This window comes from Drosophila takahashii, chromosome 2R (genome assembly GCF_030179915.1).
Source record: "Drosophila takahashii strain IR98-3 E-12201 chromosome 2R, DtakHiC1v2, whole genome shotgun sequence".
Classification (NCBI taxonomy): domain Eukaryota; kingdom Metazoa; phylum Arthropoda; class Insecta; order Diptera; family Drosophilidae; genus Drosophila; species Drosophila takahashii.
This window is the reverse complement of record NC_091679.1, coordinates 40653134-40680804: the sequence shown is the minus strand read 5'-3', so window position 1 is coordinate 40680804 and position 27671 is coordinate 40653134. Positions and strand designations below refer to the sequence as shown.

Sequence of the window (27671 nt, the reverse complement as noted above, 5' to 3'; positions counted from 1 at the left end):
AATCTTATCAGGCCATTTCCTCCTTATTAAATTAATTGAAAGGCAAATGGCCAAGAAGAGGATTAGGTTTTTGGCCTATCAGCCGCCTTCGAATGCCAACCGCTTATCATTTGCACTCGGTCAGCGTAAAATCCGAATACCTGTTGTTGCAGTTGCCGTGTCGCATGTTGCCGCCCGCCGGCAACATGTTGCTCGCGTGCACACTCGGTTTTTTCAGTTACTTGGCCACTCGGCACTCGGTTCGCCTTCGCCACTGCCATCCATCCATTCGATTCGCTGGCCGACTGGCGCCGCTTCTTCTGCTTTCGATTCTGCCGTTCAGTACGCTTCTGTCACTCGCCCGGCCAACAACACGGCGCGCTTGCTCCGCTCAGGTCCGCTCCACCGCCACCTCGATCCCGATCTCGATCCATACCGCTCGTCATACCGCCCATACCGCTGCAGTTGTCATTCGAAAGTGTCTCGCTCGGCGGCTCCAGACCAAGTAATCAAACCAAATTAAGACCAAAAAGCAGTTCGAAAAATGTATAAATAAACAAAGGAGAAAAACCGGCTCTTGATTTTGCACAGGGCGACGATCTTATACGCAAGATTGCCCCTGAGAGGCGAGAGGCTCGTCCGACTGCATTCTTGCATCACGTGCAGGCCGCGACACGCCTCTCAAAACCGCCCCCTTGCCACTTTCAAGGCGAAATTCGCACAGAGAAAAAAAGTCGCGATCGATGCATTTTTCATTTCTAACAAAAGTCTGAAATCAAATAGTGCACTTCATCATATTATTTAAAATATAGAATATATCATTTAATATGTTCTTTATATTTTTCGGATTATTTTGAGAACATTTCAAATTTATTTTCTAACAGCTAATACATATATTGTTTTTTTTTTACAATGCGTGGATTTTTCAGTAAATTAATCTTTATTTAATTTAAAGACTGAATTAATTGTGTAACGAATTTAAGAATATTTTCTTAAATATTTCTTGAGCCTGTTTGATCGCAAATATTTTTTTAAGCTGCGAATACTTCCGGTTTTTCTCTCTGTATTTCATTAGACTCTTTTAAAAATCTGAAATCTACAGTTCTTTGTGCAGGGCCTTTCATTCTTCTTCCTTTCCTCCGTTAAGTGTTTTGTTTTCGTTACTCAATTGAGCGGCCTCATATCATAGCCGCTAAAAACAGCTGCGAAAGCTTGACTTCTGCATATGCGGAAGGACTGGCGTGAATTGGCGGTGATATCAATCGAAAGAGGTGCAAATAGCTCGGGCGTTACTGATGTTATTGCGATTGCAACTTACTAATTAAGAGTGCAAAACTATGCACATGTTAATAGTCGAAGACAGAGTCATTGGCTATTTGGCCTCATTCAGTTCTCTTTATGTAATACCAACAAATGGAAGCGAAAACCTTTCGCTGTGTTTACTTTTTTTATTGCTTTCATCTGGCACAAAACCCTGACCTGTACCAATTCATTTGGGCTCTCATATTTTTCTTCAATCATTTGGACGTCAACAAATGTCGAGAAATCGCTGAGAGGCTTTTGAAAAGTGTTTGCTTTTTGTTTATTTGCGTATCGTTTTATTTATAGGCATTAAATGCATCTGTCGGAGAACTGTGAGTGCAGAATATTTCTATTTGTATTTACATTTGGCAATAAAAACATAAATGGCCACAAAACATAATCAAAAGCATAAACAATTTACCTCGTCAAATGTATGGAAATCAACAGCAATTTGGAACACTTTTTTTGCTTTCGATTTGCTCTTGTGTTTCTCACTTTTCATGCAAATTGGAAGAGAAGAAAAAAAAGAGATGTTCGCACATATCAATAATGATGGTGCATTTACAGATTTTCTGCGATGATTAAATGCCTTTTTTACCTGAAAAATAATATTTCGTTAACCAGGAAAAAAGCAAACATTAGGAAAGCAGATGTTTTAGTTACACAGAAAAAAATGGTAATACTTAAACCGCAGAAAATTAAAATTGTAGACAGTACGATAATTTGGTTATTGACCCTTGCTCCCACTTATTATGTTCGTTTTAATGTTAAATAATTTGCAAAGTCACTGGGCTATCATAAAATCTTTTTACCCACAATTTACTTTCGCCTATACAGATGTTTTGAGAGATATTTTTAATTTAATAATGATTGCTAGATTTAATTTTGATTTTGGTGGTAAAATAAATAAATTATTTAATTTAAATAAGTAAGAACTTAAATATTATTCTTGGAATTCGTTTGTAATTAAGCAGTTTGAAAAGCCAGTGACCAAAATATGGTCAGAAAGACTCTACAATTTGTCTCAATGTTTTCTGTTTTGCCAACGCCCACACAATGTTTTTACCAACTATACTTTGACCTGTCCACGCCACATTTGCAACGATAATTGGCGAAATGAAAAGTAAAAATATAAAAGCACCCGTTGGCAGAAAAAATATTAGAAGGAACCCCAAGTCAAAGAGAAAGAATCCCACCCAAAATGAAAACAAGACAACCTCTGACGCTTTGCTTTCGCTTTTCTATTCATCGCAGACATCCGAGTATTTTTAGATCAATTTTTTTCGGTTTCGGTTGGTCGTGATTATTTTTGCGCTTTTTTTGCAGCTTTTATTTGTCAGCAGAGATTCTCTTTTACTGCGTCTTGATCGGGGGCCATAAATAAGCAAACACGAAAGTGTAGTGACAGTGTATCAAACTATAAAATCAACTGAAGCCTATAATTTGCCACTAGCATTTGCATTTTATAATTGTCATGATTTCATATTATTTCTCCATTGATTTATTTATTTTCATTTTTCAGCCAGTTACAAAACCAGTTACAAGCACTTAAGTGCACTGGCGAAAACAATTGCATTGTAAACAGCGACAGGAGGGGAAAGAACGTGAGAAAATGCATCAATTATGGAAGCGCAACTGGAGCTGGACTCTGCTGGTTGTCTCGGGTGAGCATATAGAAACGTGAACCAATTTTGGGTTATATTTGAGCTAAAATCAGACCCGATCTGTCGGAATTCCCCGTTCAGATGGACGCTGAGAAAAGTCGGTGGAAAAATTTATGAAATGCCAATTTCACTTACGTTTAACTTTATTACCCCTGACGCACATTTGCAACTTTGTTGCAACTGACTGCTGGCCAAGAGTCTCAGATTGCCTTTTAGCTTTCAGCTTGAGCACTATTTCAATGTTTCTGTTTGTTTGTTTATTTGTCTCTCTCACCCATTCACCCACTCACCCATTCTGTCCGCTCTGCTCTCGAATTTCCAGCCCTGCTCCTCCCTTCGGTGGCCAATTCGGAGGAATGCGGCCAGGAGGACTTCGCCAAGTGCGCCGAACCACTTGATATGCTGAATTTATCGTCGAACTTCTCGCTCGGTCCGGAGACCAAGGAGGACCTGGACAAACTTTGTCAGTAAGTGGCTCCACGGAACGATTCTGAATTCGATCTACACCGTATCTAAATCCCAATCGCAATCTGTTGAACACAAGAAATGTGTATTTTCGTTTGATCGATTTGTGGATTTTTGTAATTTTAAAAGAAAAGTTGTAATAACTTGATGATCCAGAAAAAATTAACCAAGCTTACGAAATACATTTTTGTATTTCAAAACCGCTTAGAAAATAAATTAATTAATTCATTAAAAGTCATTTTAATAAATGTTATATTTTTTCAAATTGAATACAAAATTTAACATTTACTTGACAAATTTAAAGATCGCAATTTAAACGCATAGAAAGAAAATCATATAATATGAATATTGAAAGGAAATAGTTTTTAATTTTTCTATTATATATTTTTATTTTTTTTTATAATATATTTTTTTTTTTTTTTCAGTGAGCTGCGCAAGGGAGTGAGATGCATCCAGAGCTACACTCGCCGTTGCATGGATATGCAACAAAGGAACCAATTCAACAAGATCTACCACGGAACCAACCAGTTCATTCGAGATCTGTGCAACAGGGGTCCGTTCCAGGATGAGTACCTGCGGCATGCCCCCTGCAGCAACACTGCGAGAAAGCAGTTGGCGGTTTGTGGCGAACAGTACAAGGAGACCATGGAGTTCCTGAAGCCAAATAAGAATAAGGATAACTCGGAGAATGGCACCCACAATGAAAACATTAAAACCATTTGTTGGTGAGTTAAGTAAATAATAAGACATAATACATAAGACACTAAAAATTAAATCTTTTTAAGAAATATTATTTGTCCCCTATCATATTTTTCCCATTTCCCCCTTTTGTTTTTGTGAATATCTCCTTCACTTAATTAACAATTTTTGTATTCTTGTCTACCAATATTACTTTAGTTCTATCCACGAACTTGTCGACTGTTCGGAAGCTACCGCACGAAGAATTTGCGGCTATGAAGCGGGTGCTTTCACGCGTAAACTGGTGGAAAAGTATGCCAGCAGCCTGACCAAGGTAATGCAAAGGAAAATTGTTTTTTTTAACAAATTATAATTGCATTTATATTGCAGATCTACTGTGAGTCCTTTACCCGAAATCCGGGAATCTGTCGGGAAGGCGATGGCAATGGCTCCAGTCGAGCGGGTCTGAGCAGCTTAAGCCTTCTCCTAGCAGGAACATTACTTACACTGCTGGTCAGCAGAGGCAACAGATAGACGGCGCAACTACAGCTAAGTGCAAATATCTAGAACCAGTCTTACCAAATCGGAATAATGCGCTGCAAGAGAGGAGAGAAATAGTTAAGGTTTCCCCCATCACACCGAAAGAATTCCACACGCTGTTGCATACGTTTGGCAGTCAATTTAGGCCACAAAAATCCCCGAGCGATCGAAGGAGTAAGCTATAAAGTAAAGTACATGTTAAGTATGTTATGTATACCAGTATGCATATATATATATATATAGGGAATAGATGAGCAGTGTCAAGCATAGCTAAGATCGTATATGAATACGGATATGTATGTTACTATATAATGGATATAGGCTAGCTAGTTAGAATCAGTGTTGAGTGTTGCAGGCAGGTTAGTTGTTGTTGGCCTTACTTTCCAATCGTCGTCGATCGTGCAATACTAGAGTTTCGTTGAGTTTGTTGAAGTTGTCCAGGCTTTAAGTGTAGGCATATTTTAGAGAATACCCCTAAGTTTCACAAATCGTTCTTAGCTGAAGTTAGAGTGCGCCCACAACCCACCTCCGTTTTCCGTAACACTGTCAGCAATATCTAGGTGTTTTTTTAGAAACACCTCTGTACCTCCATCCCTTATTATATTTGCAAAAGTCACACATCTAAGCGCACAAGAAAATAAATCCCCGAGTGGATCTTTCCTCACATATCGGCAATAACGTAAAAGTGCATTTCTATGAATCAGGAATTTTAAAATTATTTATTAAATTATTTAGTGGTAGCGTATATTTATTTCACACTCTGTAAATACCTTTAATAATATCCAAATTCGAGAAAATACATAAAACTAAATATTAGTTTAACTTAAACGTACACACACACACAAACACCTTCTTACAAAAAACTGTGAATATATATTATGATTAAAGAGTAACATTTATTTTAAGTAAAACACACACATGCATATGCAAAGAAAAACAATAAAAAATGAGAAAATAAATTAACGCAAAAAAAGAAAGAGAAGAGCGGTGAAATAAAAAAGGAAATGAAAGGGGAGGGAAAGGGAAGTTTTGGATGCCAAAAGCTGAAATACTCTACAGGTCGGATTATTCTGAGGAAAAGAATCATTAACATGGATAAATGCTGTTCTCTACCTTTTTTTCTTAATATCTCTTAATATTTCTAATTTTTTTTTAACGGAGTTATTGAAGAATACATTTTATTGCTAAAGTATGCTATGCAAATATTTAATGAGACTTATAAGGGTGTCATTGTAAATAAATCATTAGATTGGCAAATGCATCAAAAAGAAAATAAATTGAATCTATTACTATGTTTATACGATAGCAATCACGATTTCTTGAAAGCGCGAAATAGAAATAACCCCTGTTTATACGACAGCCGAGAATTCATGCTTTTATTCACTCTCAGCTGATAGGGATGCCGGACCGGTACAAATATCTAATTTTTAATACCACTGATTAGAGATATAGCCTACAAAAGGCCTTAAATTTCTAGAGATCTGGTAACGTCGATCATTTTTTACAGAGTTACCATACTGCATATCACCAAATCACGCTTTTGGGCTGAAATCATAGTCAACTTTCGTGTGTTGCCGAATTCACGAAATGGCGTTTATACAAGCACGAATCGGCCGAAAGCGTGAAATGATAGCGTGAGTTCGGCATCGTATAAACACAGTATATATTGACTAATAATGATTTAACGTAACTAACGACTTAGTGTAGCACATGCCACAGTTTCCGAGAGTATAGAGTGGCGTGCCAAAAAATGCTTTTTACTGCAGCCAAAAAGTATGCATCGCGCCCCGTCCGGCGCCCAAAAGTATGCTGCGCAAATATGCCAGCTCTGGTCGCAGTTTACCAGGGCGAGAAGGGTTGAGATGGGGTTATGAGAAGGGGTTGCATACATATACCAGAAGGGCTCCGTGAAGGGGGAACCGAGGAGGGGGCGACCTGCTACACTGGGGCTGGCCATAATTTATGTTTATGTGGTGCGTTCATTAGACTAGCGGCGGCGACGACGCCGACAACGGTTGACTTCTCGCCTGGCAGCTAATTTATAAGGTCGGCACATGGCTCAAGGACACACGTGGGGCCTTAGGGGGGCTTGGGGGGGTTTTTGGGCGGCAAACACAACTGCAGGTGGGTGCAATAATTACAGTTATCGCACTTGGCCAGCGGCTGAGTTTGCGTTTGACACTCGCAATCATGGTCGGACATTGATTTCACCTGGATTTGGCAATGAAATCTGGAATCTGAATAATTAACTGGTTGAACTAGTCCAAGCTGCTTGGCTCTTTCGAAAATAGTCATCATAAGCCGATAAAATACCTGATAGAATGTAACCAGTTTGATTTGATTTTATTCTTTTAAAATAAAGCTTTTAAATGGAAGTCTATTTCGAAAAGAACTTTGCCCTATGCCATTGGTGATTATATTTTTGTCCAATTTCCATTTTAATATTTCTTACAAATTTCGCATTGCATAAAAATCATCATGGAGATTTACCATTTTTGGAAATTTCATTTGCCAATAGTTTATTTGCTTGCCAACTTAAAAGTCTTTCCCTCCATCCATGGCATCCATTTCTTTTTCAATAAAAATTCATTGACATATCCTGCAATCACATCTCGGAATTGCATTTCATAAGAGACGATGTGAGGCATTTTTGGACTCTGGGCCAAGTGCTTAACCAATCAATAACTGAGTTAAGAGGGGAAGTGGCTGCGACTGAGCTGGGCGAGCCAGGTATCTCGATTGCAGCTCAAATATTTACGTTTCCATTTAGAGTGGGCAGGGAGCATCAGCCAACCGGGGGTCATTTTCAGCTTCATTTGTTGTGCAAATAGGCGAAATGCATTGCCATCCGTTGCACCTCGCTCGGTATTAATTTGAAGTCATATTTCGTATCTTGAGAACGTTTTCGTTTTTGCGGCAGAAGCCATTTGGCCATTTGATTGCTTTCGTGCCACTTTTTCTTTAGTTCTTAATTAATTGAAAATATCTTTGGGGAGCTGAAGCATCGGGAGTGGCAGGATGCCAAACAAATTGACAGCCAGTTGCAGTTTGCATTCATACGGGAAGTGTCGAGTGGCCCTTTGGTTCTCTCCCTTATCCGGCTTTCATTCGTTAGCCACCCACATATCTTACCATCTCCACCCGCTGGGAATCCCAGCAGCTCTTTCACTCATGTTTAATCCTCTTTAAGCGGCAACAGAACGATTACATTTTGATTTTTTTGTTTGTTTTCTTTTTTGCCGTTGCCGTTCGCTTTTGCTTTTATTTGCCCATTTTCGCTGCGACTAATCTGCAATTATGTTTTACATAAAAATCCTATCGCATCCCATACAACAGCAGAGTGCGAATGAAAAGTTTTCAACAACTTTGTCCAGGCTTGATTGTTTTGCCCGCTGCGATAGTCGGGAAAAACAAATATTAAACAACACAGCAAAAGCAGAGCAGAGACAACGTGGTGAATTAACGATGGATGATTTGCTTGGAACAACGATGCGTATGCGTATTATATTCTCAATTTACAGCAAACCAAAGAGGAAAAACATCAAACGGAACCAAAGATAATTGTGTACTAACTACATGCTGAAATGTGAGACTATTAACAAAAGAATGTTACAAGCTAATATTTATGTGTTAAAATAATTAAAAAATAATTACAGAGAGTAAAGTGGTTTTTACATGGAAAGGTGATTAAAATTAAAATGTTTTTTGACTACATGGAAAGATGCATTAAGTTACAAAAATAAATAAAAAAATATTCTGTGACTACAAATTATTGTAAGTCAGCTAATACAGATAATTAGTATTAACCATTGATTAACTTTTTAATAAGAGTAAAGCATTGCACAGAAATCAAAGATAGTTGGTTATGATTTAACACCCCTGATTGATAAAAAATTGACAATGAAAATTAAATCCGTATCATATGGGAAAGGTATTTAAAATGCAAACCATTTTTGTATTTAATAATTATATAAATTAATGCATTACAGTCCTATTATTCAGAAGCTCAGCCACACAATTAACGAAATCCGTTTAATTAAAATGAATCAAAATTCAAATAAACCCACTCGCATTGCCTGTTTATTACGGCCCATTGATGTAAGCTAAAATCACAATAATTCTGGGCTATGAACTATTAACAGGACTGAGATCAAAACTCAAGTTGAGCGTATTATGAGAAGCTAAGTCCGCTACTACAGTACTGAGCATATTGCTAAGCCACTGGGAATATTTAATGGCCATGGCAAAGCTCGAGAGTTCCGACTGGAAAATCTTTGAGCATTCGATGCATTTAGAAGCATTTACGTTTTGTTGCTCCCACATCATATTCACTTTGAGTATTTTCGTTTCTATTTCAATTGCAAGTCACTTGGAGAGATTAAATGGGCAACTTGCCCCCGGAATCTCCATAGCCAAACCTTTCCGGGCAGGACATCCTCTGATGGCCATAAATGCGCTTGTGGTTGATAGGTGGTGCAGGTGGGTGGCTCAGGAGAATGGAGTCAGTGGGTGGGTGGCTGAGTGGAGTGACCAGCTATGTCAGCTGTTGGCCAGCTGGCTCGGGTTTCGAATGCATTTCGTACATGATAATCATGTTGGTTGCTCCAACTTGCAACTTGCAACTGCAGCATGCATTGCATTTGCAATTCCTGCCCGGCTCTACGGTGTATGGCCATGGCCAATGGCCGATGGTCGATGGGCCTGTCTAGCAAAAGCCTGCTGTGGCTTGTCGTGGTGTGGTTTATGGCAACATCTTGTCCAATTTATTACCACTTTTATTTGGTAGCATAATAGGCAATGCACTCGCACGCACACACAAATGCACACAGAGAAAAATCAAGGAATTTTAAGATCAAGAAAATCTTAAAAATAATTATCAAAATTCTAATTATTGTAACTTTTGCATTTAACATTTTTTAAAATTTTACACATGATTTCGGCTTTACTACACTTAACAACAGATTAAGTAATAAAATAAATGAATCAAATATAGTTTCTTTTTAAACTCCAATTTATAACATTTTTTTGGTCGAAAGTGTATTTTTCCGTGTACGAAACGCACTTGTGGCGAATGCTGCCAGCCTGCCAGCATACACATAACACATATCTATAACACGTAGCACTCAAAAATACTCAAACATTGAAATTGGAGTTCTAGTTTTTGGTTCTCGTCTCGTTTCTGCTTCATCAGTTACATGCTTTGAATAATTCAAGCGTATTTTAGGCCTTGCCATAGAAAATGTTTTCCGCTTTGTCGATCCCTTTCACCCCGCCTGCATTGAGCAGCCGGATTTTGTCTGCCCCGAAAGTTATTAAATTATTTTAAAATCATCTACTGCACTTCGTAGCCACAAAGAAGTAGGCCTTTTGGCCTTTTTTGTTTTTTGTAAAAGCTTAAAGGAATTGTTCAGAAAGTGCAATTATAGCATATTAAGCCAGCTGGATTAGCATAATTCAGCGGCTCTGAGTTCAGCAGCCCCTTTTTGCGGCTCTTTGGCCAACATAACGTATACGCTTCTCTGCCACATTACGTATACGCAATGCTTGACGCCAGCCATTTGTGCTGTATATCCCCAGGCGCCGCTGGCGAAAAATAAAAGAGACTGAGAGACTGAGAGGCTGTGTGGTGACTGTTAAAAAACAAAACTCAAGTGTTGAATCGCAACCGACAGACCCTCACCCCTCACTCCGCTGCCCCCTTTGTGTCTTTTGTGGCCTTTCGCTGTTTGTCAACAGCAGCCAACACACTGCCAGCACCGCCAACACTTGAGGGGGCGTGTCAGGCGTGTAGGCGCTTTTTAATTGCACTGAAAACAAAACGCTAAACACTTGTTGGCTGCCTGGATGGCTGGCTGCCTTCCAGCTAGTTGTCGCGTGGCAAATGGCGGGGTGTCATCAAAACTCTCCAAACAGAAAAAGCCCTGCCGCCTGCAGCAGCAATTTGTGTTGCAGTCGCTGATGTTGCCGCTGACGATGTTGCCGCTTTGATTGTGCACCATAACTGCGAGGCAGCTTCCATGTACCGTTTGTCCATTGTGTCACCTTTTTTTTATTTTTTGTGCACTGGCATTTGCTGAAGTTTCGCTTTGATCGCATTGTAACATTTTGCGACAGTTTTAGATTGTAATGGGCTCCGTGGGAGAAATGAGAATAAAAACGACTCTGAATTGAATCAGAGACTAAGAGTAAAACTTGGTAATAACGGCACAGTAAACAAATTGATAAGGAATTCTATGGAATCGGAAAATATGCCACTTTTGAAGAGGCAATAATTCTCAAAAAACTTCTAAAAGTCAAAAAAGAAGGATTATTTGGCAAAAAACCAGTTAAAAATTTTGTTCTGCAAACGGATCTTCAAATGCTTTGAGATTTTTTTAATATTTTAAATAATTTAATATTTTTATATTAATTTTTTTATAAATTTTTTAACATTAACAAAATCCGGGCTATAATTTAAAAAATTAATAATCTTTATCAAAATTATATTTTATAAACTATGAAATCCGAACTCATATCATTTATAGTTTATTATGCTACACAGATTTTACATAAACAGAGAAAAAATTAATATTATTGAATCAGCTGCATTTGAAAATTGCAAATATTTACAACGCTTTTAAAAAAAATTCCAATAACAACATTGCTAAGTATATTTCTTTGTAATTATTATTTGTAATATTATTCATGCCCCTACCAGGCCTTTGATTGACCTGCTCAAATGATTGCCACATTTAATTACCCCGTTCGATCGGATAATGCAGTTAATTTTCAATTTTACTCTTTCCGAACAAACAATTTCCCACCGAGTTCGATTTATTGTGCGCTTCATTGGGACAACATGTTTAATTAACGAACACAATGAAGGCGAGTTTGTCACTGACGTTCGGTGAAATTTCTGACTCTCTGGTGACATTTGAAAAGTTTAAAATAATATAATTTTCGACGCTATATGGCAAACTAACAAGTTCGACTCGGAAGCTCGGGGATGTACGAAAATGGTACGGGGGGTGTTTTTTGGGAGTTTGTCTTAGCTAACTTTTCGCCCGGGAAAGGAGAAACTTTTTCGGCTGCACTGTTGCACCCACACACATACTCTCACGAAGATCTATTGTAAAATATGTAAGAAAGTTTCCTCAGCTTCTTGGCTGGGAAAACGCTGCGTTTTCGGGAAAGCAGCAGCGCAGCAGCAGCATCGACGTTGTCTTTGGGGAAATTAAACATTTTCTATTTGAAAACTTTGCCGTGTGTGGGGAGGTAAAGGGTCGGGATTTGGAGCGGTGGATTTTCCTAAGGTTCAAGAGCAACAGTTGCCCCTTTTGAACTGTTTCGGGTCGGTCACACTTTGGCATTACGTTAGTTCCGTTTGTTCCCTTTGTCTTCCCACCAACAATTGCCGAAGTCATAATTTTTGTGCTGGCCAAGTTTTTCGGTTTTTTTGACAAATTTAGCAGCAAATTGCCAGCGAAACTTTAGTGTGAGCATTCAACCCTGCTGCTGGCTGTTGAAACGGAATGGGTTTTAGGTTCTGGGGTATTGGGATCTAAATGTCAAGCGGCTTGATGTCATAGGTGTTGCATATTTAATGCGCCGACGCCGATGGCAACACCAGGAACAAGAGGAGCATCAGCGGACCCAGCACAGCGATTCAGACAAGTGCACCCAGAGTGCATGCAAATATTTTTGTCAACGATTGTTTTGCCGGCTCCCTCGATTCCGAATGGCGAGCTCTGACTGCGGAATATTGCAACATTCGCGTCCGGGAAAATGGGGGGCAAGGACATTCGCCCCCCCAGTCCCCTTGTTGTTGTCAACGGTTTGAGTAATTGTCGATGGTGTGAAAATTGGCAACGATGCCAACGAGCTGGAAAAGGATTTACTGGGTTATGTATGAGCCAAAGGCTGATTGAGATGAAGGAGCAGCTGGATCGAGCGGCAAATGACCATCGATGGATGTCTATGGCATCAGCGATGCTGCCAAAACAGAAATAATCATTGATCGAAAACAAAAATGAGGTCATTTAAAATATTGGAAAAATGCTAGAGTGAATGAAATTACATTTTAAAGATGCCTTTTGAATAAAAATATTTAAAGCTAGCCGAAATTACAGTTCCAGTCGAGTTTAACAATTATTTTCAATATTTATTTAGTGCTAAACGTATATAAATAAATTAAATTTTCTAAATTAATTATTAATTAATTTGAAATACGCCAAAAGGCAAGACAGTAATACTCTTTTAACAAATGCACTAATTCAATAAAAGCCTCATATAATGAAAAAGCTTTTCCTGATTTTACACAAATAAAATCAATTAAATAGATTTCAAAACAAAAAAAGCGCACAAACACTTTTTGATTACAAAAAAGCAGCCAACAGATGATTTTTTACCACAGCCTGTAAAAAACTTAGATCCCGAGGCAAATTGAAAACACGATTTCGTCCGCTGAAGCAGGCGAAAAAAATCCCACAAAAAGGTGATAAAAAACCCGACAACCAAAAATGATTTTCACATTGATGAAAATTAAATGCGATTCGGGGCAGACCAACCAATGCGATGTGTTGCATCTGCTGGGGCATTATCAAATAATTCAGTTGTAATCTATTTTAATCCGCCTGCGAGGCCCGCGAAACCGCCCCACTTGACATGGCGAATCATCAAAATGATTGTTTGCTTGGCCTCTGCCATCGCCTCCCACTTGCTCACCCACATTCCCACCACACCACCCACAACTCGTTACCTACGCCCAGCTATAAAAGTATTTATTTCGACATTTTGCTAAACATTGCCCAGATTTAAATTTCCATTCATGTAAAATTGCATAAATACATGCAAATATCGTTTGATGGAAATGTCCAGCTATATTTCAGTCACCCATTTTTTGTTTTTAGCAAGCAGCAAGGGAATTATTCAAATAATTTAAGCGGCTTAGTGTAATGGCTGGTGAGATTTTGTCTCGATCCAGAGAATGGGCGTAAAGCTGCTCTAAGCGAAAAGAACCGATGCGGTTGCTTAAATTATACAGTATAATTTGCGAATATAGATTACCAATTGCATGAAAGGGCAATTGAATAAATAATTGTTTGGGTTTATGTTCAATCGATTGGTCAGGCGTTGTGCATCATTCACAAAAGTCATCATGGATTATAAAAAAGTATGCTATTATTTTATTCGTTTTAGTGGATTAGTTGTCTGCAAGTTCACAAAGTATAGTTACCTAAAGAACTTACCTAATTTAAAACTCATTAAGATTCTTTCAATATTATAAAACAAATTCTTTAAATTAAAATTTCCCTGAGTTGTAGATATAGAAAAACAAAATTGCTTTAAATTTAATATTTTTCTGAATTTTTAGATATAAGAAAACAATTTTTAAGTTTAATTAAAAGTAAGATAATAACAAAATTCCAAATAAATTGATGAATGAGTTTTTTGTTGGAATAAGAACAAGCTCCATATAAAGGAACACCTCTTTTCCACAGAAGTCAGTCGAAGAAAATGTTTCGATCACTAGTCTTACTGCAGCTTGTGGTTCTACCTTTTATGGTTCTTGCAGATCAAAGGATCATAAATGGTAACACAGTGAACATTAAGGATGTCCCGTGGTACGCCTCGATTCTGGTCAGATCTAATCTAAAATGCAGTGGAGTCATTGTCACGACTAACTACATCCTGACAGCCGCCAAGTGTGTGGATGGTTATAGTACGGGAAAAATTCAAGTCCGGTTGGGAACCAGCAGCTGCGTATCCGGTGGAACTACGGTGGCTATCTGTGGTGTGAAAATTCACAGCCAATATTCCAGACGACGCTTCGACAATAATCTGGCGCTCTTGAAAACCTGCGAGCTAATTACCGAAAGCGATTCAATAAAGTCAATTCAGAGGATTGACAAGTTGCCAGATGATAATTCCCTAGCCAATATCACAGGCTGTGGAGCCAGATCAGGCAATTTACTACACCTATTCTATGACTTAAGGTTTATCCCCATACTGCCTGCTCAATTGTACGGCACCGAGGTGAAAATCCTTAACCTAAAGCAGTGCGCAGCCGATTGGAAGTTGATTTTTTTCTATATTGTCGAAAAAATCTCTAACCTGAACATCTGTACCCAGTCATCGGGCAAAGGAGCCAGTTCCTTTGATATGGGGGCACCTCTGGTTGTCGGCAATAAACTCGTGGGCATCCTGTCCAGGGCAGGCTGCTCCGTGAAGCCCGATGTCTATTCGAATGTCCTTAAGCACACGAATTGGCTGGATAGCAATACCAAATAGTAATGCACTTGTCATGAAACCAAATCATATTCATAACATTGTAGTTATTTAAGGTGAATTTGTAAGAGCACAAAATAAAGAGGAACATTGTGGAACGGTTGATTATAGTTGGGGAAAATTACAAATCAATTCCAAATGTCACGGTTTAATAATCTCATATATAAAAGCGTTCGAAGCTGCAAGGTATTCATATAGGAAAAATGATCCAACCAGCTTGCATACTTTTTTTATTAACCCTGCCCTGGTCGCAAAGTCTCTCGGATCCGTATATAAACTGTTCTTATGGAGCAAAAAGAATTAATATTAAGGAGGTGCCATGGCTGGCATCGGTTCGTTCTGAGAATAGGCACATTTGCATCGGCACTATCATCAACACCAACTCTATACTGATTACCTCGACCTGTTTGACAGAGCGCAATAAAACTTCTGTCCGGACCCACGATCTAGCTACTGTCACGGTGCGCGTTGGCATAAGGGATCGAGACTCGGGAACTGGAGTGAAAGTCTGCAACGTAATTCACCATCCGAAGGACAGCACGTATCCTCAGGACAACAGGCTAGCTTTGCTGAAACTCTGCAAACCCCTGATCTTCTCCGCAGAGGCCAGGGAAATCGCAATTGTCGACAAGCAGCCCCAGAAGGACGCCAAAGTCTCAATAAGTGGATGGGGTTCCCTCACCAGGTGGCGATTTCCATACCTAAATTGCGGCGAGCTCTTATGGCAAGTCGATGACCATCTCATTGATGTGAAGGCATGCGCCGCTGAACGAATTGAGCATTTTAAGTTGGCCAAATCAGACCGCACCATTTGCTTGGCCAAAAAGGGGACAATCTGCTCCTACGACAATGGAGCTCCTTTGGTAATCGAAGGCAAACTGGCGGCGATATTATACTTCGGCAGTTGTAGCAATAAGCCCGATGTCTATGTCAGTTTGTTCAGTTACAGAGATTGGATAGAAACCAATTCAAAGGACAAGAAATGATAGAATTCTTAAAACTTAAAACATTCTTAAAACTCTATGTACATTTAACAAATATATTTATTAAAATAAATAAACAAAACTATTTGGAATCCTATTTTGATTTTTATTAATTTTTAATTATTATTGATCTAGAGATTTTAAGCCCTAAATTACTATATGCAATTATTTTTTATTGACGTAAAATGTTTAAAAAAAATATGATTCGCATCGCAATCATGGTTTTTATCTTGATTCAAATATTTTTAAATTATATGATGAAATTGAAATCTTCCAATACTTTTTTGTACCTCCTATTCCATTTGTTTTGTTCAATGTATACTGTAATGTTAAATATGTTGTGGTTCAATATATTTGTGGATAATTATAAATCAATTTGAAATATCACGGTTTAATAGTCTCATATATAAAAGTGTTTAAGCAGTGAGGGACTCATATAGGGAAAATGATCCAACTAGCTTGCATCCTTCTTCTAGTAACCTTGCCCTGGTCGGAAAGTGCTTCGGATCCGAATGTTGTCTGTCCTGTTGGAAAAGAATTGACTATCAAGGAGGCCCCATGGCTGGCTTCGATTCGGAGTAACAATAGGCACATATGCATTGGCTCTATCATCAACCCCAAATCTGTACTGATCACAGCATCTTGTTTGGTACAGCGCAATCGAACTGCTGTCTGGTCACACCATATGTCTAATGTCACGGTGCGCGTTGGCAATGCGGATCGAGACTCGGGAGCTGGAGTGGCAGTTTGTGACATAATTTACCACCCGCGGGAAAAAAATTTTCATCTGGATAGCGCTCTGGCTATGCTAAAACTTTGCAAACCACTGACCCCCTCCGCAGAGGTCCAGGAAATCGCGATAGTCGACAAGCAGCCCCCGAAGGACGCGAAAGCCTCATTAAGTGGATGGGGTTCCCTCACCAGGTGGGGAATGAGGCACACACATTGCAAGGTGATCGCACGACAACAAGATGTTCAGCTAATTGATGTAAAGGCTTGTGCCGTTGAACGAACAAAGCATTTTAAGTACGCCCGATTGGAACGCACCATTTGCTCCTCCAAGATTTCGAATTTTTGCTCCTTCGACAATGGATCTCCTTTGCTAATCGATGGCAAGCTTGCGGGTATATTAAACATCGGCAGTTGTAACTTGAAGCCCGATGTCTATGTGAACTTGTTCAGTGTTAGGAATTGGATTGAAAGCAAAGCAAAGGACAAGAAATGACCAAAATGTTGAAGGCATTCTTAAAGCTCTATCTGTGTAATCGTATAAAATTTAAAAATATTATTATTGAAATAAATTAAGTAAACTTCGAGTCCTAAACAAATAAACTTCTATTCGCGTTGATACTCATATTTAATTTAAATATTTTTCGCAATGGAATTTTTTAATTTAAAATATTTCCAACTTTAATCAAAATGTTGAAAGACTTTATGACTCTATGCAATATCCCTATATTTATTTGTACTATTCCGTTTATTTTTCTCAGTGTGTACTGCACAAAATCGGAAACGTGTCTTAAAAGATCATTGCGCAACGTTTTAATATAGGTGGGGAAAATTACAAATCAATTCCGAAAGTCACAGCTTAAACATCTTATACTTTAAAAAGCAGAACCACTAAGGGCTTCATATAGTCAACATGCTCCAACCAACGAGTATACTTCTTCTAGTAATCCTCCCCTGGTCGGCCATTGCTGCGGACAACTGTGGGATTCGTGGAAACACAGCGACCATCAAGGAGGCTCCCTATATTGCATCGGTTCAGTTTTCGAATAATTACATATGCAGCGGCGCTATCATCAACCCACAATTCATTCTAATCACCTCGGATTGTGTGAAAGACCACAATAGAACTGCCTTTACTGTGCGCGTGGGCGTGGCCGATCGGGACTCGGGACCCGTGTTGCAAGCTTGCGACATAACTTTCCATCCGCACGGCAAAAAGCGTCGTTACGATAGCCGTCTGGCTTTGCTGAAGGTCTGCACACCTTTGACCCTGTCAGAAGACGTCAAAACAATCGCGATCACCAAAAGGAAGCCTAAGAAGGATGCCAAGGCCTCGATATTTGGATGGGGTTCCACCACCAGGTGGCATCACAAGAAGAAATCCTGCTGGGCCGCCTCCTCGGAGGTCCTTCGAAAGGACGAAGTTCAGATGGTAGATGTCAAGACATGCGCCTCAAAACGAAAGCTGTATTTCAAGCACCTCAGCGTTTCGGATCGAAACATTTGCACCGCCAAAAAGGATAAACTCTGCTCCTACGATAAGGGATCTCCTTTAGTCATCGACGGCAAGCTAGCGGCTATTTTAAACATAGGCGCCTGTGGAGTTAGGCCCGATATCTATTTCAGTTTGTTCAAATATAAGAGGTGGATAGACGACCACATGAAGAACAAGTAATGACCAAAAACTAACTTCCATTGGCCATTCCTAACATCGAACTGTGTAATGCTAAAGAATTAAATAAATACTAAATATTTTTTAAAGGAAATCGAATGCGTTTTCATGCTAAGGTATTAAGTCAGAGTAAAATAAAATTAAACTCATTAAATATAGCAACATTTAAATTAATGCAGTGAAAATGAAAAATCAATTAGGAATTTCACAGTTGAATTATCTTATATATAGAAGTCCCTAAGCAGTAACGTATTCGTTTAGAAAAATGCTCCAATCACCTCCTATACTTTTCCTAGTGATCCTCGCCTGGTCGTCGAGAGCACAGGATTTGGATGCCAGCTGTGGGATCGCTGGCAAAATAACGCCGATCAGGGAAGTGCCGTGGATAGCTTCTGTTCAGCTGGAAAAGAACAACCTGTGCATCGGCACTATCCTCAACACCAAGTACATACTTACTGTTTCGGACTGCGTGGAAGGCAAGAAAGTATCTGGTCTCAAGGTGCGCGTAGGCAACGCCCGTCGAGGTTTGGGAACTGCTGTTGCAGTTTGCAAAGTGATTATCCATCCCCAGTCCGACAAAAAGAAGGTCGAAAGCTATCCGGCTTTGCTGAACCTCTGCGAACCGCTAACGCCCTCGGAAAAGGTCAAAGAAATCGCTATAATCGACAAGCAGCCTCAGAAGGGCGACCGGGCCTCGGCCTCAGTCTCCGGATGGGGTTCCCTCAGCTGGTGGCGATTTCTGAACAAATCGTGCTGGGCCGTCTCACCAAATGTACTGCGCAAAACTAAAGTCCAGCTCTTGCAAGTCCGTGATTGCGCCGCGATACGAAAGAGCTTGCGTTGGTCTTCGGTGGTAACGGATCAAAACCTTTGCACCGCCAAGAAGGACAACGTCTGCACCTTCAACCAGGGAGCCCCGCTGGTCATCAATGGCAGGCTGGCCGGCTTATTGGCCTATAGCGAATGTAACAAGTTGCCCGAGGTCTATGTCAATTTATTTAGTCACAAAAATTGGATAGAAACCAATACAAAGGACAAGTAATAAACAAAAGTTAAAGTTAACTAATGTAAATTTCAAGATCAGGTATTTGTTACAAGGGAGGGGATGATAAAAAATAGAAAACGAATCAATTTCTCATGCAAAAATAATAAATTCTGGCATGGTCAGAATTTATATCACACCCAAAAAAATCCATAGCTTAACTTAGGTACTTGTTTTTTTAAAATTATACTGAATGTCTAAAGTCTATACTCTGTAGTGTTTAATTTCAATACTTTCGAAAGTATAAACTTAAGACTCATCTTATTAAAATATTTTTGAAACTCAAAAGTTTAGAAATAATGAACAAATAGTTTAGTTTCTATTACAATTCGTTTTAGTGTATAAAATTATGTAATTTTTTAAAATATACTGCAACCAAAATGAGAAAGAAAAACATTACGAAAGGGAGTATAATTACAAATCAATTTAGAACGACACAGTTGAAAGATCTTATAAATAGACGAGACCAGTCAATAACGGATTTATAAACCAAAAATGGTCCTATTCGCTTTTATACTTCTTTTATTCATCCTGCCATGGTCGGCAATTGCAGAAATCCGTTACCGAGAGTGTGGGTTGGCTGGCAAAAGAGTGGAAGCCCAAGATGTCCCATGGCAGGCAGTGCTTCACTATGGAAGTTATGACATATGCAACGGAGTTATCATCAACATCAAATACATACTTACTGCGCCGGACTGCGTAGCAGATAAAAAAACCTCCAATCTGTGGGTGTATGTAGGCTATACAGGTTCATACACTGGATCCAGAGCGAGAGTCTGCAAAGTAATTATACATCCCGAGTCCAGCAAAACTAAGCAGGACAGCAACCTGGCCTTGTTGAAACTCTGCGAACCCCTCTTACCCTCTGAGGACATTAAGGAAATCGCGATTATCGACAAGCAGCCCCAAAATGGGGCCCAAGCCTATGTCTCTGGACGGGGATCTTATAACAAGTTGTTTGGGCGGTGTGGCAAGTATGTTATCCGAAGAAAAGAAGTGCAGCTGTATGATGTGAAGACTTGCGCCGCAGAGCGAAAGAATTCGGCTCCCAACATCAGCGTTACGGATCTCAACATTTGCACCGCCAAGAAGGAGAGGATCTGCTCCTTCGACAAAGGAGCTCCATTGGTCATCGATGGCAAGTTGGCGGGCCTAATGGCCTATGGTGATTGTTCCACGGAACCAGATGTCTACTTCAATTTGGTCCATCACAAGGATTGGCTGCAAGCCAATACAAAGGAACAGTAATGTCGAGGAGTTTACTTCAAACGTTAAATAAATACGCAAGGAAATAAACTTAATGAGCTAAAATTCGTGTTATATTTCCTCCGTTGAAAAAAACCCTTTTTTGCTCGATCATTATTTATTCCCCATACGCATACCGTATATATAACTTCTTACTTCAGTTAAATTTGTAAAAACAAAAAAAATTAAAACAAATCATTACGAAAGTGAGAAAAATTGCCAATCAATTTAGAATGTCACAGAAAGATCATATATAATGAGGAACCCTATCGATAACGGTCTTAGGAAGCAACAATGCTCTATCCAGCTTCTTTACTTCTGCTAGTCGTCCTGTTCTGTTCGGCGATTCTAAAAATTATCTATGATTTCTGTGAGATAGCTGACTGCGTCACGGACAGGAAAGTATCTGAGCTAATGGTGAAAGTAGGCTATGAAAGCGTACTCAATGGAGTTTGCAATGTAACTATCCATTCGCAGTCCACGAAACTAAGCAGGAGGAGATCAAGGAAGTAACGTTAGTCGACAAGCAGCCCGAAGCTGGGACTAAAGCCCGAATCGTTGGACGGGGATCATATAGGGAAATGAAATGGTGTGGTGCCGGCTCAACCAAACGATATAAATATACGCAGATCTACGATGTGAAGGCCTGCGCCGCTAAGCGAAAGCATTCCGCTCCGAGGATCAGCGTTACGTATCTTAATATTTGCACCACTAAGAAGGAGAATTTATGCTCCTTCGACAAGGGAGCTACCTTGATAATTGATAACAAGTTGGCCGGCATAATGGCCTTTGGCGATTGCTCCACGGAGCCCGATGTCTTTGTCAGTTTGTTCCATTACAAGGATTGGATAAAAAATAATACAAGGGACTAGTAACGCCCAAAAGTAAAAATCATATATTTCAAAAGCGTATACATATTTCAATACATCAAAATAAGTTGATTTCTAGTTATTGTGAAGTTTACTTATTGAAGAACCTAGGATCGTTGTATCCTTATTTAAATAAGAAGTCTTTGTTAAACTTGGCTAGTTACTTTTAACTGTAAATAGGGGTACTTGGGCAAAAAAAAGTAAGTAAAGTTAAAGATCCATAGATATACGGTGCCAAACCGTTTAATATTATTCAGCCGTTTAGCACAACCAATTGATTTCATAGGTATATACACACAAAAAAATTTGCTTGGTAAAATTGACCAACAAAGATAGTTACGTAACTATTAAAATAGTTACGTGTATTTTGTTTTTGCTTTGGGTTTGTGTCTTTGCTAATTGTGTGTATTTTGTTGTTGTGAAATGACAATTTACTTAGTAGAATTGACAATTTTGCTGGTTGGGGCCTGTTTGACAATTATTACAGTTGATTTTACCAAGTTTTTTTTTTGTGTGTATAGTAGGTATACCTAATATAAAAAGAACAATCCTCTGCGTAACCAGTTATAATCGAGACCGTGATGCTAAGAGCTCTACCACTCTTTCTAGGGCTATTTCTGCTCGTTCATTCCGATCCCTTCCCAGATCCCTTTCCCGCTACATATACGGATCCGGAGGAGGAGGAAGCTAAGTGCAATTCTAAAACAATCGGTGGCGACCGTGTGGACATTAAGACGGCGCCTTGGATTGCAGCGATTTCGATCACGGAAAAGGCCAAGTGCGCTGGGATCATCTACACATGGAACTACATTTTGACGGCTGCCAAGTGTGTGGATGGGTTTATGAACAAGGCGATTAGGGTGCGCCTGGGCAGCACCGATCGCAGCACTGGGGTCACCGAAATCGATGTCTGCAATATCCACCTGCACGAGAAGTTCTCCCCCCACACCATGCACTATAACCTGGCCCTGCTGAAGTTGTGCCGACCGGCCAAGGCCTCCAATACAATCCAGACAATCCAGCTGATAGACAAATTCCCAGCGGATGGCACGAAGGCCTTGTCAAATGGCTGGGCTTCGTTTCGATGGTGGGCCATCTATTGGACCAGGTGCCTGGACGACTTGGCACACGAGCTGCAAAGGGCCGAAGTAAAGATTTTCAATCACAAGAATTGCGCGGGTATGTGGCCAAAAACGACTTTTGCAGGAGTAAAACTCCCCATTCCGAATATCACCGAGGACTTGTTCTGCACCGATAAGGCCGGCATTTCGGCCTGCTCCTTTGACACTGGAGCTCCATTGACCCTCAATGGCAAACTCGTTGGCATCCTGACCAGGGGAGGCTGCTCCCAGCGGCCTGAAATCTACACCAATCTAATTAAGGTTAAGGACTGGCTAGTCAATAATTCAAAATAAAAATAAACATATATTAATGCCTGAAATTATGTAAAAAGTATCATTTTTTAAACACTTTTAAGGGAACCATTTTAAGTTCTTATATTATGAACAAGCATTATAAACAATCATTTTTTAAGGTCTTACACACAAAAAATTTTGCTTGGTAAAATTGACCAACAAAGATAGTTACGTAACTATTAAAATAGTTACGTGTATTTTGTTTTTGCTTTGGGTTTGTGTCTTTGCTAATTGTGTGTATTTTGTTGTTGTGATGTGACTATTTACTTAGTAGAATTGACAATTTTGCTGGTTGGGGTCTGTTTGACAATTATTACAGTTGATTTTACCAAGTTTTTTTTTTGTGTGTAACAATATAAAACTTCATTCGTTTTCCTATTTCCTTAAAAACTTACATTTCTTTAATATTTTTAAGGGCCACAATGAAATTCAATTTAAATATTTCATTATTAACTAATTACCTAGCACTACTTCCTATTGAGATAGAACTTTGAAAAGTATATTTACCTATAGCTAAGCCATTAATCAATTTGAGTTATAACTTTGCAGATAAGAAGTACTGGAGAGTTTTTACCTATAAAAAGAGTTGCGAATGCAATATCAAATTCAGTTGGCTATAATGAACCGGCTGGTGTTCCCTCTTCTACTGGTGGCTCTACCACGGATTATTTTTGGTGATCCCGAGCCCCAGAGCCGCATCATTGGAGGCTACTATGTGGACATTGAAGATGCCCCCTACCAGGCGGAAGTGCTTATAGATGGCACTGCCATTTGCAGTGGTGCCATTATCAAACCAAGGTTCATCCTAACGGCAGCTTCGTGTGTTTCGGAATACAGTTCGGTTCAAGTGCGAGTGGACACCAATTCGAGGGATTACGATGATACTGGAACTTTGGTTCCCGTCTGCGATATAATCACTCATCCGGGATACAACTACTGGCGATTCGACAACAATTTGGCGCTGCTTGAGCTGTGTGCTCCGTTGAACTTCTCTGAAACTGTGGAGCCCATCAGTTTGGCTGAGGAATTACCGGAGGATTATTCCTGGTGTGTGGTTGCCGGCTGGGGATCCACCAGTTGGTGGGGCAGCTGGTGGGACAGGTGCCTCGGCAGTCTGCCGGACTATCTGCAGATGGTCTGGGTTAGCGTCTACAATCGGGAGCAGTGCGCCGCGGATCGGGGTGTTTGGCTTGGACTCTGGGATAATGGCATCTCTGCTCTGACCCTCTGCACCCAGTACGGTGCTGGAGGTTGCTCCTACGACACAGGGGCTCCCTTGGTCAGGAATGGACTTCTCGTGGGCATTCTGTCCGAAGGCGGTTGCTCCACAAAACCAGATGTCTACGCCAGTGTGATTTGGTTCCAAAATTGGATAGACGATAATACGGAAGATGATGATACCACGACTTCGTCGAGTAGTGTTGCAACTCGTTCTAGTGCTGGTACTACTTCCAGTTCTAGTTCTAGTTCAACACCTACTCCCAGTTCTAGTGCTAAAACTACTTCTAGTACTACAACCACTTCAAGTTCTAGTACTGAAACGACTTCATCTAGCTCTAGTACAACTCTTACTTCCAGTTCTAATACTGAAACTACTTCTAGTTCTAGTTCCAGTACTGAAACGCCTTCTTCTATTTCTAGAACAACACCGACTTCTAGTTCCAGTACTGAAACTACTTCAAGTTCTACTTCTATATCAACACCTAGTTCTAGTACTGAAACTACTTCAAGTTCTACTTCTATATCAACACCTAGTTCTAGTATTAAAACTACTTCAAGTTCTACTTCTATATCAACACCTAGTTATGGTCATAACCTACCTTAAGTTCTACTTCTATATCAACACCTAGTTCTAGTACTGAAACTACTTCAAAACCTAGTTCTAGTACGGAATCTACTTCAATGTTTACTATTGAGAGAGACCCACCAACAAGGTTTTACCTATAAGTTGTTTTAATTTTTTCTTATTTAAAATTTTTACATAAACTTGTAAAATAGTTTCAGAATCACCAGTCTTTGCAGCAAGACCGATTCAATTAATAAATAAATAAGCTACAAGTTACTAATTGACACCCTTAATAAAAAAGAAAATGTGACACCCGCTTTCATAGCCAAGCTTAGCTCGTTTTGCCCTCATGTGTTTGGTTTTCTTACTCCCCCAAAACCACAGTCCTTGGGTTCCATTCTGAGTGTCTAAGGCTACGTCCATGGAAATGTCTAGTACAACAGCCCCTGGACATTTGCATTATTCATGCTGGTCAAGTCAAACAGAAACAGAATGGATGCCATGGGTATGCGGTGTGATGAAGTTGGGATACCCTTAAAAAATCAAGAAGGGATTAGACAATATGGTCAGTAGTAGGAACACTTGGCCAGGAAATAAAAAAACTATATAACTATTGGATAAAATGTTCACTTCTCCATATACTTAAGTTAATTAAAGTTCAGTTCTTGGTCGGCCAACAAAAAGTGAAAGACAAATTGAGGCAGAAAAAGATGGAGACTTTGGTGCGGTGGCAACTCGTGATGAAGAGTCCCCTCAGGTTGACACCATTTATAAAGCTGCCTGGCAGCTGGCTGCATCCATTTGTGGCAAGTGCAACCGCGTTCGGGTTCAGCTTACCACGTTCTGGCTGACAAAATCAAGATCTGGGGACATGGGATTTACTTGGGCCAGGTTGCCTCGAAGAGGAAAATAATTTTAGTGCAAATTGAAAAGTTCTCTCTGCTTAGACAAATATCAGCAAGAGTGGGCAGCTGCTGCAGATGCCTGATGCTGATGCTCCTGCCTCAAGGACATCGACACGAAAGCCGTTCTGACCATTTATCAGAATGTTATTGGCCAAAAGACAAAAAAAAGAGCCGGCAAAGGGAGGAGGAGAACCAAGGAAAGGACAGTCAGGAGAACGAAGACAACTGCAATAAAATGCAATGTTTCTATTACAGCGATTTACGTGCACACACCAACGCTGACAGACAGTGATGACTCTTAAAAGAAACTCGTTACTAACTAGCACTATCGATACTATCGATGGTTTAACTGTTTAGAAACCATCGTTGGTTTGTGCCCAATAGGAGTATCGATAGTTTCGTTCAGCTAAATAAATTAATTTTACATGTTTTTTTTAATTTTCTCTAATTAATAAGATCAATATTGATAGCCAAAACTATCAATGGTGCCGCTTTTCGATGTTTTCACAATCCTAGTTCTCGATTTTCGAGACTACTTTCGTCATGAAAAATAAAATCGACACTTTTTTCACCTTAATTTCAAAATATATTCGATTTTATTTCAAAAAACAAACTTGAGAGCTCTTTGGTCTTGATATTAAGAAAGATTTTTCTTAAAAAAGTGAGAAAACTAATTCTCAAGTTATACAGACTTGATCTCGATTTTTTTTGTGCATGATTAACAATTATTACCCATTTAAATTTGTACTTTTGGTCCATTCCGTCTAACTTTCACTGTATCTCACGCTCCAGTCCACCCATTTAGCATCACCCCGCCGCGTGAGCAACATTTTTATGGCTTCTTGGACGAGCGGAATGCTCTGTTTTGGCCAAAGCAAAGTTTTCATGGGTTGCTGTCCTTCGCGCGACGACTTTTTGTAGTTGTTAAGTTGTTGGTGTTGCCGGGTTGTTTGTTAACTAGCAGCAACTAGAAGATAAGCAGCCGAAATGTTCCTCTTGCCGCTGGTCAGATGCATTTATTTCCCTTATTCTTCTCGTGTGCATCCATCGCTTCGCTCTTTTTTTGGCCATTTTAATTGCTGTTGAACTTGGTGTTTGGCAATTGGCCGGGCAACAAAACAAAACCCATTACAATAAAAATGGAAGCGGGAGCAGAAAATCGAAGCAATATATTTGATTTAACTTGTTTGCACAAAATAGTTTTGTTGGCCTTTTTACTTTTGGCGCGCACAAATAAATTTGTTGACGCGCTTTGAAAACTATTTTGGGAATTGTGGAGATTTGTGGGAGAAAAGCAGAATTATTATGGCCAACATATAACAACGTTGCAACAATTTATGGCATTGGGTTGCGTTGGTCGCACGTCGACCGAAGTATTTAAGTAAGTGAGAATTGAATTGCAAAACAAAATGTTAACTGTATTTTGCTCTCGGCATTGAAAGGCGAAATTAGTGCACATAATGGAAGTGTTTAAATAGTGTTTTTTTATTCCAAATAATATGCTTTTATTGTTCAGTGGCAACCACATGCAAGCGATTAAATATTTAACCTCTTTTTGCTGTGCCCATTTCTTTTTGCGTTCATTTATTATTTTAACCAAATTTTCATTTTCCAATTAAGTATAATATGTTTTTAATTCATGCACTAGGATATTTAATTGAATTTGTTATGCAAAAGCGATTCTCTTTTCGTTCTCCTCTTTTTAATTTTTTTTTGTTTGCCGCCCAACAACGAAACAATTAAATTTGCCTCTTTATTCGAAAGCCAAAAATAGGGGGCAAAAACATTTAAATTAGGATTAGTTCCGTATGTGCGTGAGCTTTTAAATCAAAACATATGCAAAGCACAGACGGCGACGGGTGGAGTCAGCGGGATGCCGTTTTGGCCATTCGGCATTTTTCTTTACGCCGCGGGAATATTGATTTGGCCCCTGTCCAGATAATGGGAGGTTGGGGGTTGTTTTGTCACACACATAAATTAATATCCTAACAACATTTGTAACTGAGCAGTCGCCCCCTTTGGTCATTGCCCGTGCCGATTTCCATTTTCCGCTCCGGAACCCCCGGACAATCCCGGACAATCAGAGACATTTGGTGTCGGGCACGTCGTCGCGCGCATTTTCAAATTATAT

The 27671-nt window shown here is 39.6% G+C and overlaps 10 protein-coding genes across 11 annotated transcripts; all 10 read left to right on the top strand.

The window, feature by feature from the left end:
- The first annotated feature begins 271 nt into the window (after positions 1–271).
- Positions 272–5587, top strand: LOC108061748 (uncharacterized). 2 transcript variants are annotated; one of them, XM_070212608.1, is made up of 6 exons: positions 272–374; positions 2804–2945; positions 3268–3412; positions 3836–4135; positions 4308–4422; positions 4479–5587. In XM_070212608.1, the coding sequence occupies exons 2-6, from the start codon at positions 2894–2896 to the stop codon at positions 4620–4622; spliced, it is 756 nt and encodes a 251-aa protein (XP_070068709.1). In that variant the 5' UTR covers positions 272–374; positions 2804–2893; the 3' UTR covers positions 4623–5587. The 2 variants fall into 2 exon arrangements, with proteins under 2 accessions (XP_070068709.1, XP_017003576.2); XM_017148087.3 differs by having other exon boundaries at positions 320–484.
- An 8536-nt stretch (positions 5588–14123) lies between these two features.
- On the top strand, positions 14124–14899 carry LOC108061744 (trypsin delta). Its single transcript, XM_017148077.3, has one exon. The coding sequence runs from the start codon at positions 14124–14126 to the stop codon at positions 14895–14897; it is 774 nt and encodes a 257-aa protein (XP_017003566.2). The 3' UTR covers positions 14898–14899.
- A 198-nt stretch (positions 14900–15097) lies between these two features.
- On the top strand, positions 15098–15880 carry LOC108061734 (trypsin iota-like). Its single transcript, XM_017148067.2, has one exon. The coding sequence runs from the start codon at positions 15098–15100 to the stop codon at positions 15878–15880; it is 783 nt and encodes a 260-aa protein (XP_017003556.2).
- A 442-nt stretch (positions 15881–16322) lies between these two features.
- On the top strand, positions 16323–17102 carry LOC108061735 (trypsin-7-like). Its single transcript, XM_017148068.2, has one exon. The coding sequence runs from the start codon at positions 16323–16325 to the stop codon at positions 17100–17102; it is 780 nt and encodes a 259-aa protein (XP_017003557.2).
- Positions 17103–17519: 417 nt separating this feature from the next.
- Positions 17520–18281, top strand: LOC108061736 (trypsin-5-like). The gene has a single exon (XM_017148069.3). The coding sequence runs from the start codon at positions 17520–17522 to the stop codon at positions 18279–18281; it is 762 nt and encodes a 253-aa protein (XP_017003558.2).
- A 245-nt stretch (positions 18282–18526) lies between these two features.
- LOC108061738 (trypsin-3-like) lies at positions 18527–20644 on the top strand. Its single transcript, XM_017148070.3, has one exon. It carries the CDS (start codon positions 18544–18546, stop codon positions 19318–19320), a length of 777 nt encoding a protein of 258 aa, XP_017003559.2. The 5' UTR covers positions 18527–18543; the 3' UTR covers positions 19321–20644.
- On the top strand, positions 19816–20568 carry LOC108061739 (trypsin-3-like). The gene has a single exon (XM_044393119.1). The coding sequence runs from the start codon at positions 19816–19818 to the stop codon at positions 20566–20568; it is 753 nt and encodes a 250-aa protein (XP_044249054.1).
- Positions 20645–20859: 215 nt separating the features above from the next.
- LOC138912226 (trypsin-like) lies at positions 20860–21437 on the top strand. The gene is made up of 2 exons (XM_070212131.1): positions 20860–20935; positions 21043–21437. The coding sequence occupies exons 1-2, from the start codon at positions 20860–20862 to the stop codon at positions 21435–21437; spliced, it is 471 nt and encodes a 156-aa protein (XP_070068232.1).
- Positions 21438–22015: 578 nt separating this feature from the next.
- LOC108061741 (trypsin beta) lies at positions 22016–22849 on the top strand. Its single transcript, XM_017148074.2, has one exon. It carries the CDS (start codon positions 22016–22018, stop codon positions 22847–22849), a length of 834 nt encoding a protein of 277 aa, XP_017003563.2.
- A 591-nt stretch (positions 22850–23440) lies between these two features.
- On the top strand, positions 23441–24969 carry LOC108061740 (trypsin 3A1). Its single transcript, XM_017148072.3, has one exon. The coding sequence runs from the start codon at positions 23442–23444 to the stop codon at positions 24672–24674; it is 1233 nt and encodes a 410-aa protein (XP_017003561.2). The 5' UTR covers position 23441; the 3' UTR covers positions 24675–24969.
- Positions 24970–27671: the final 2702 nt, after the last annotated feature.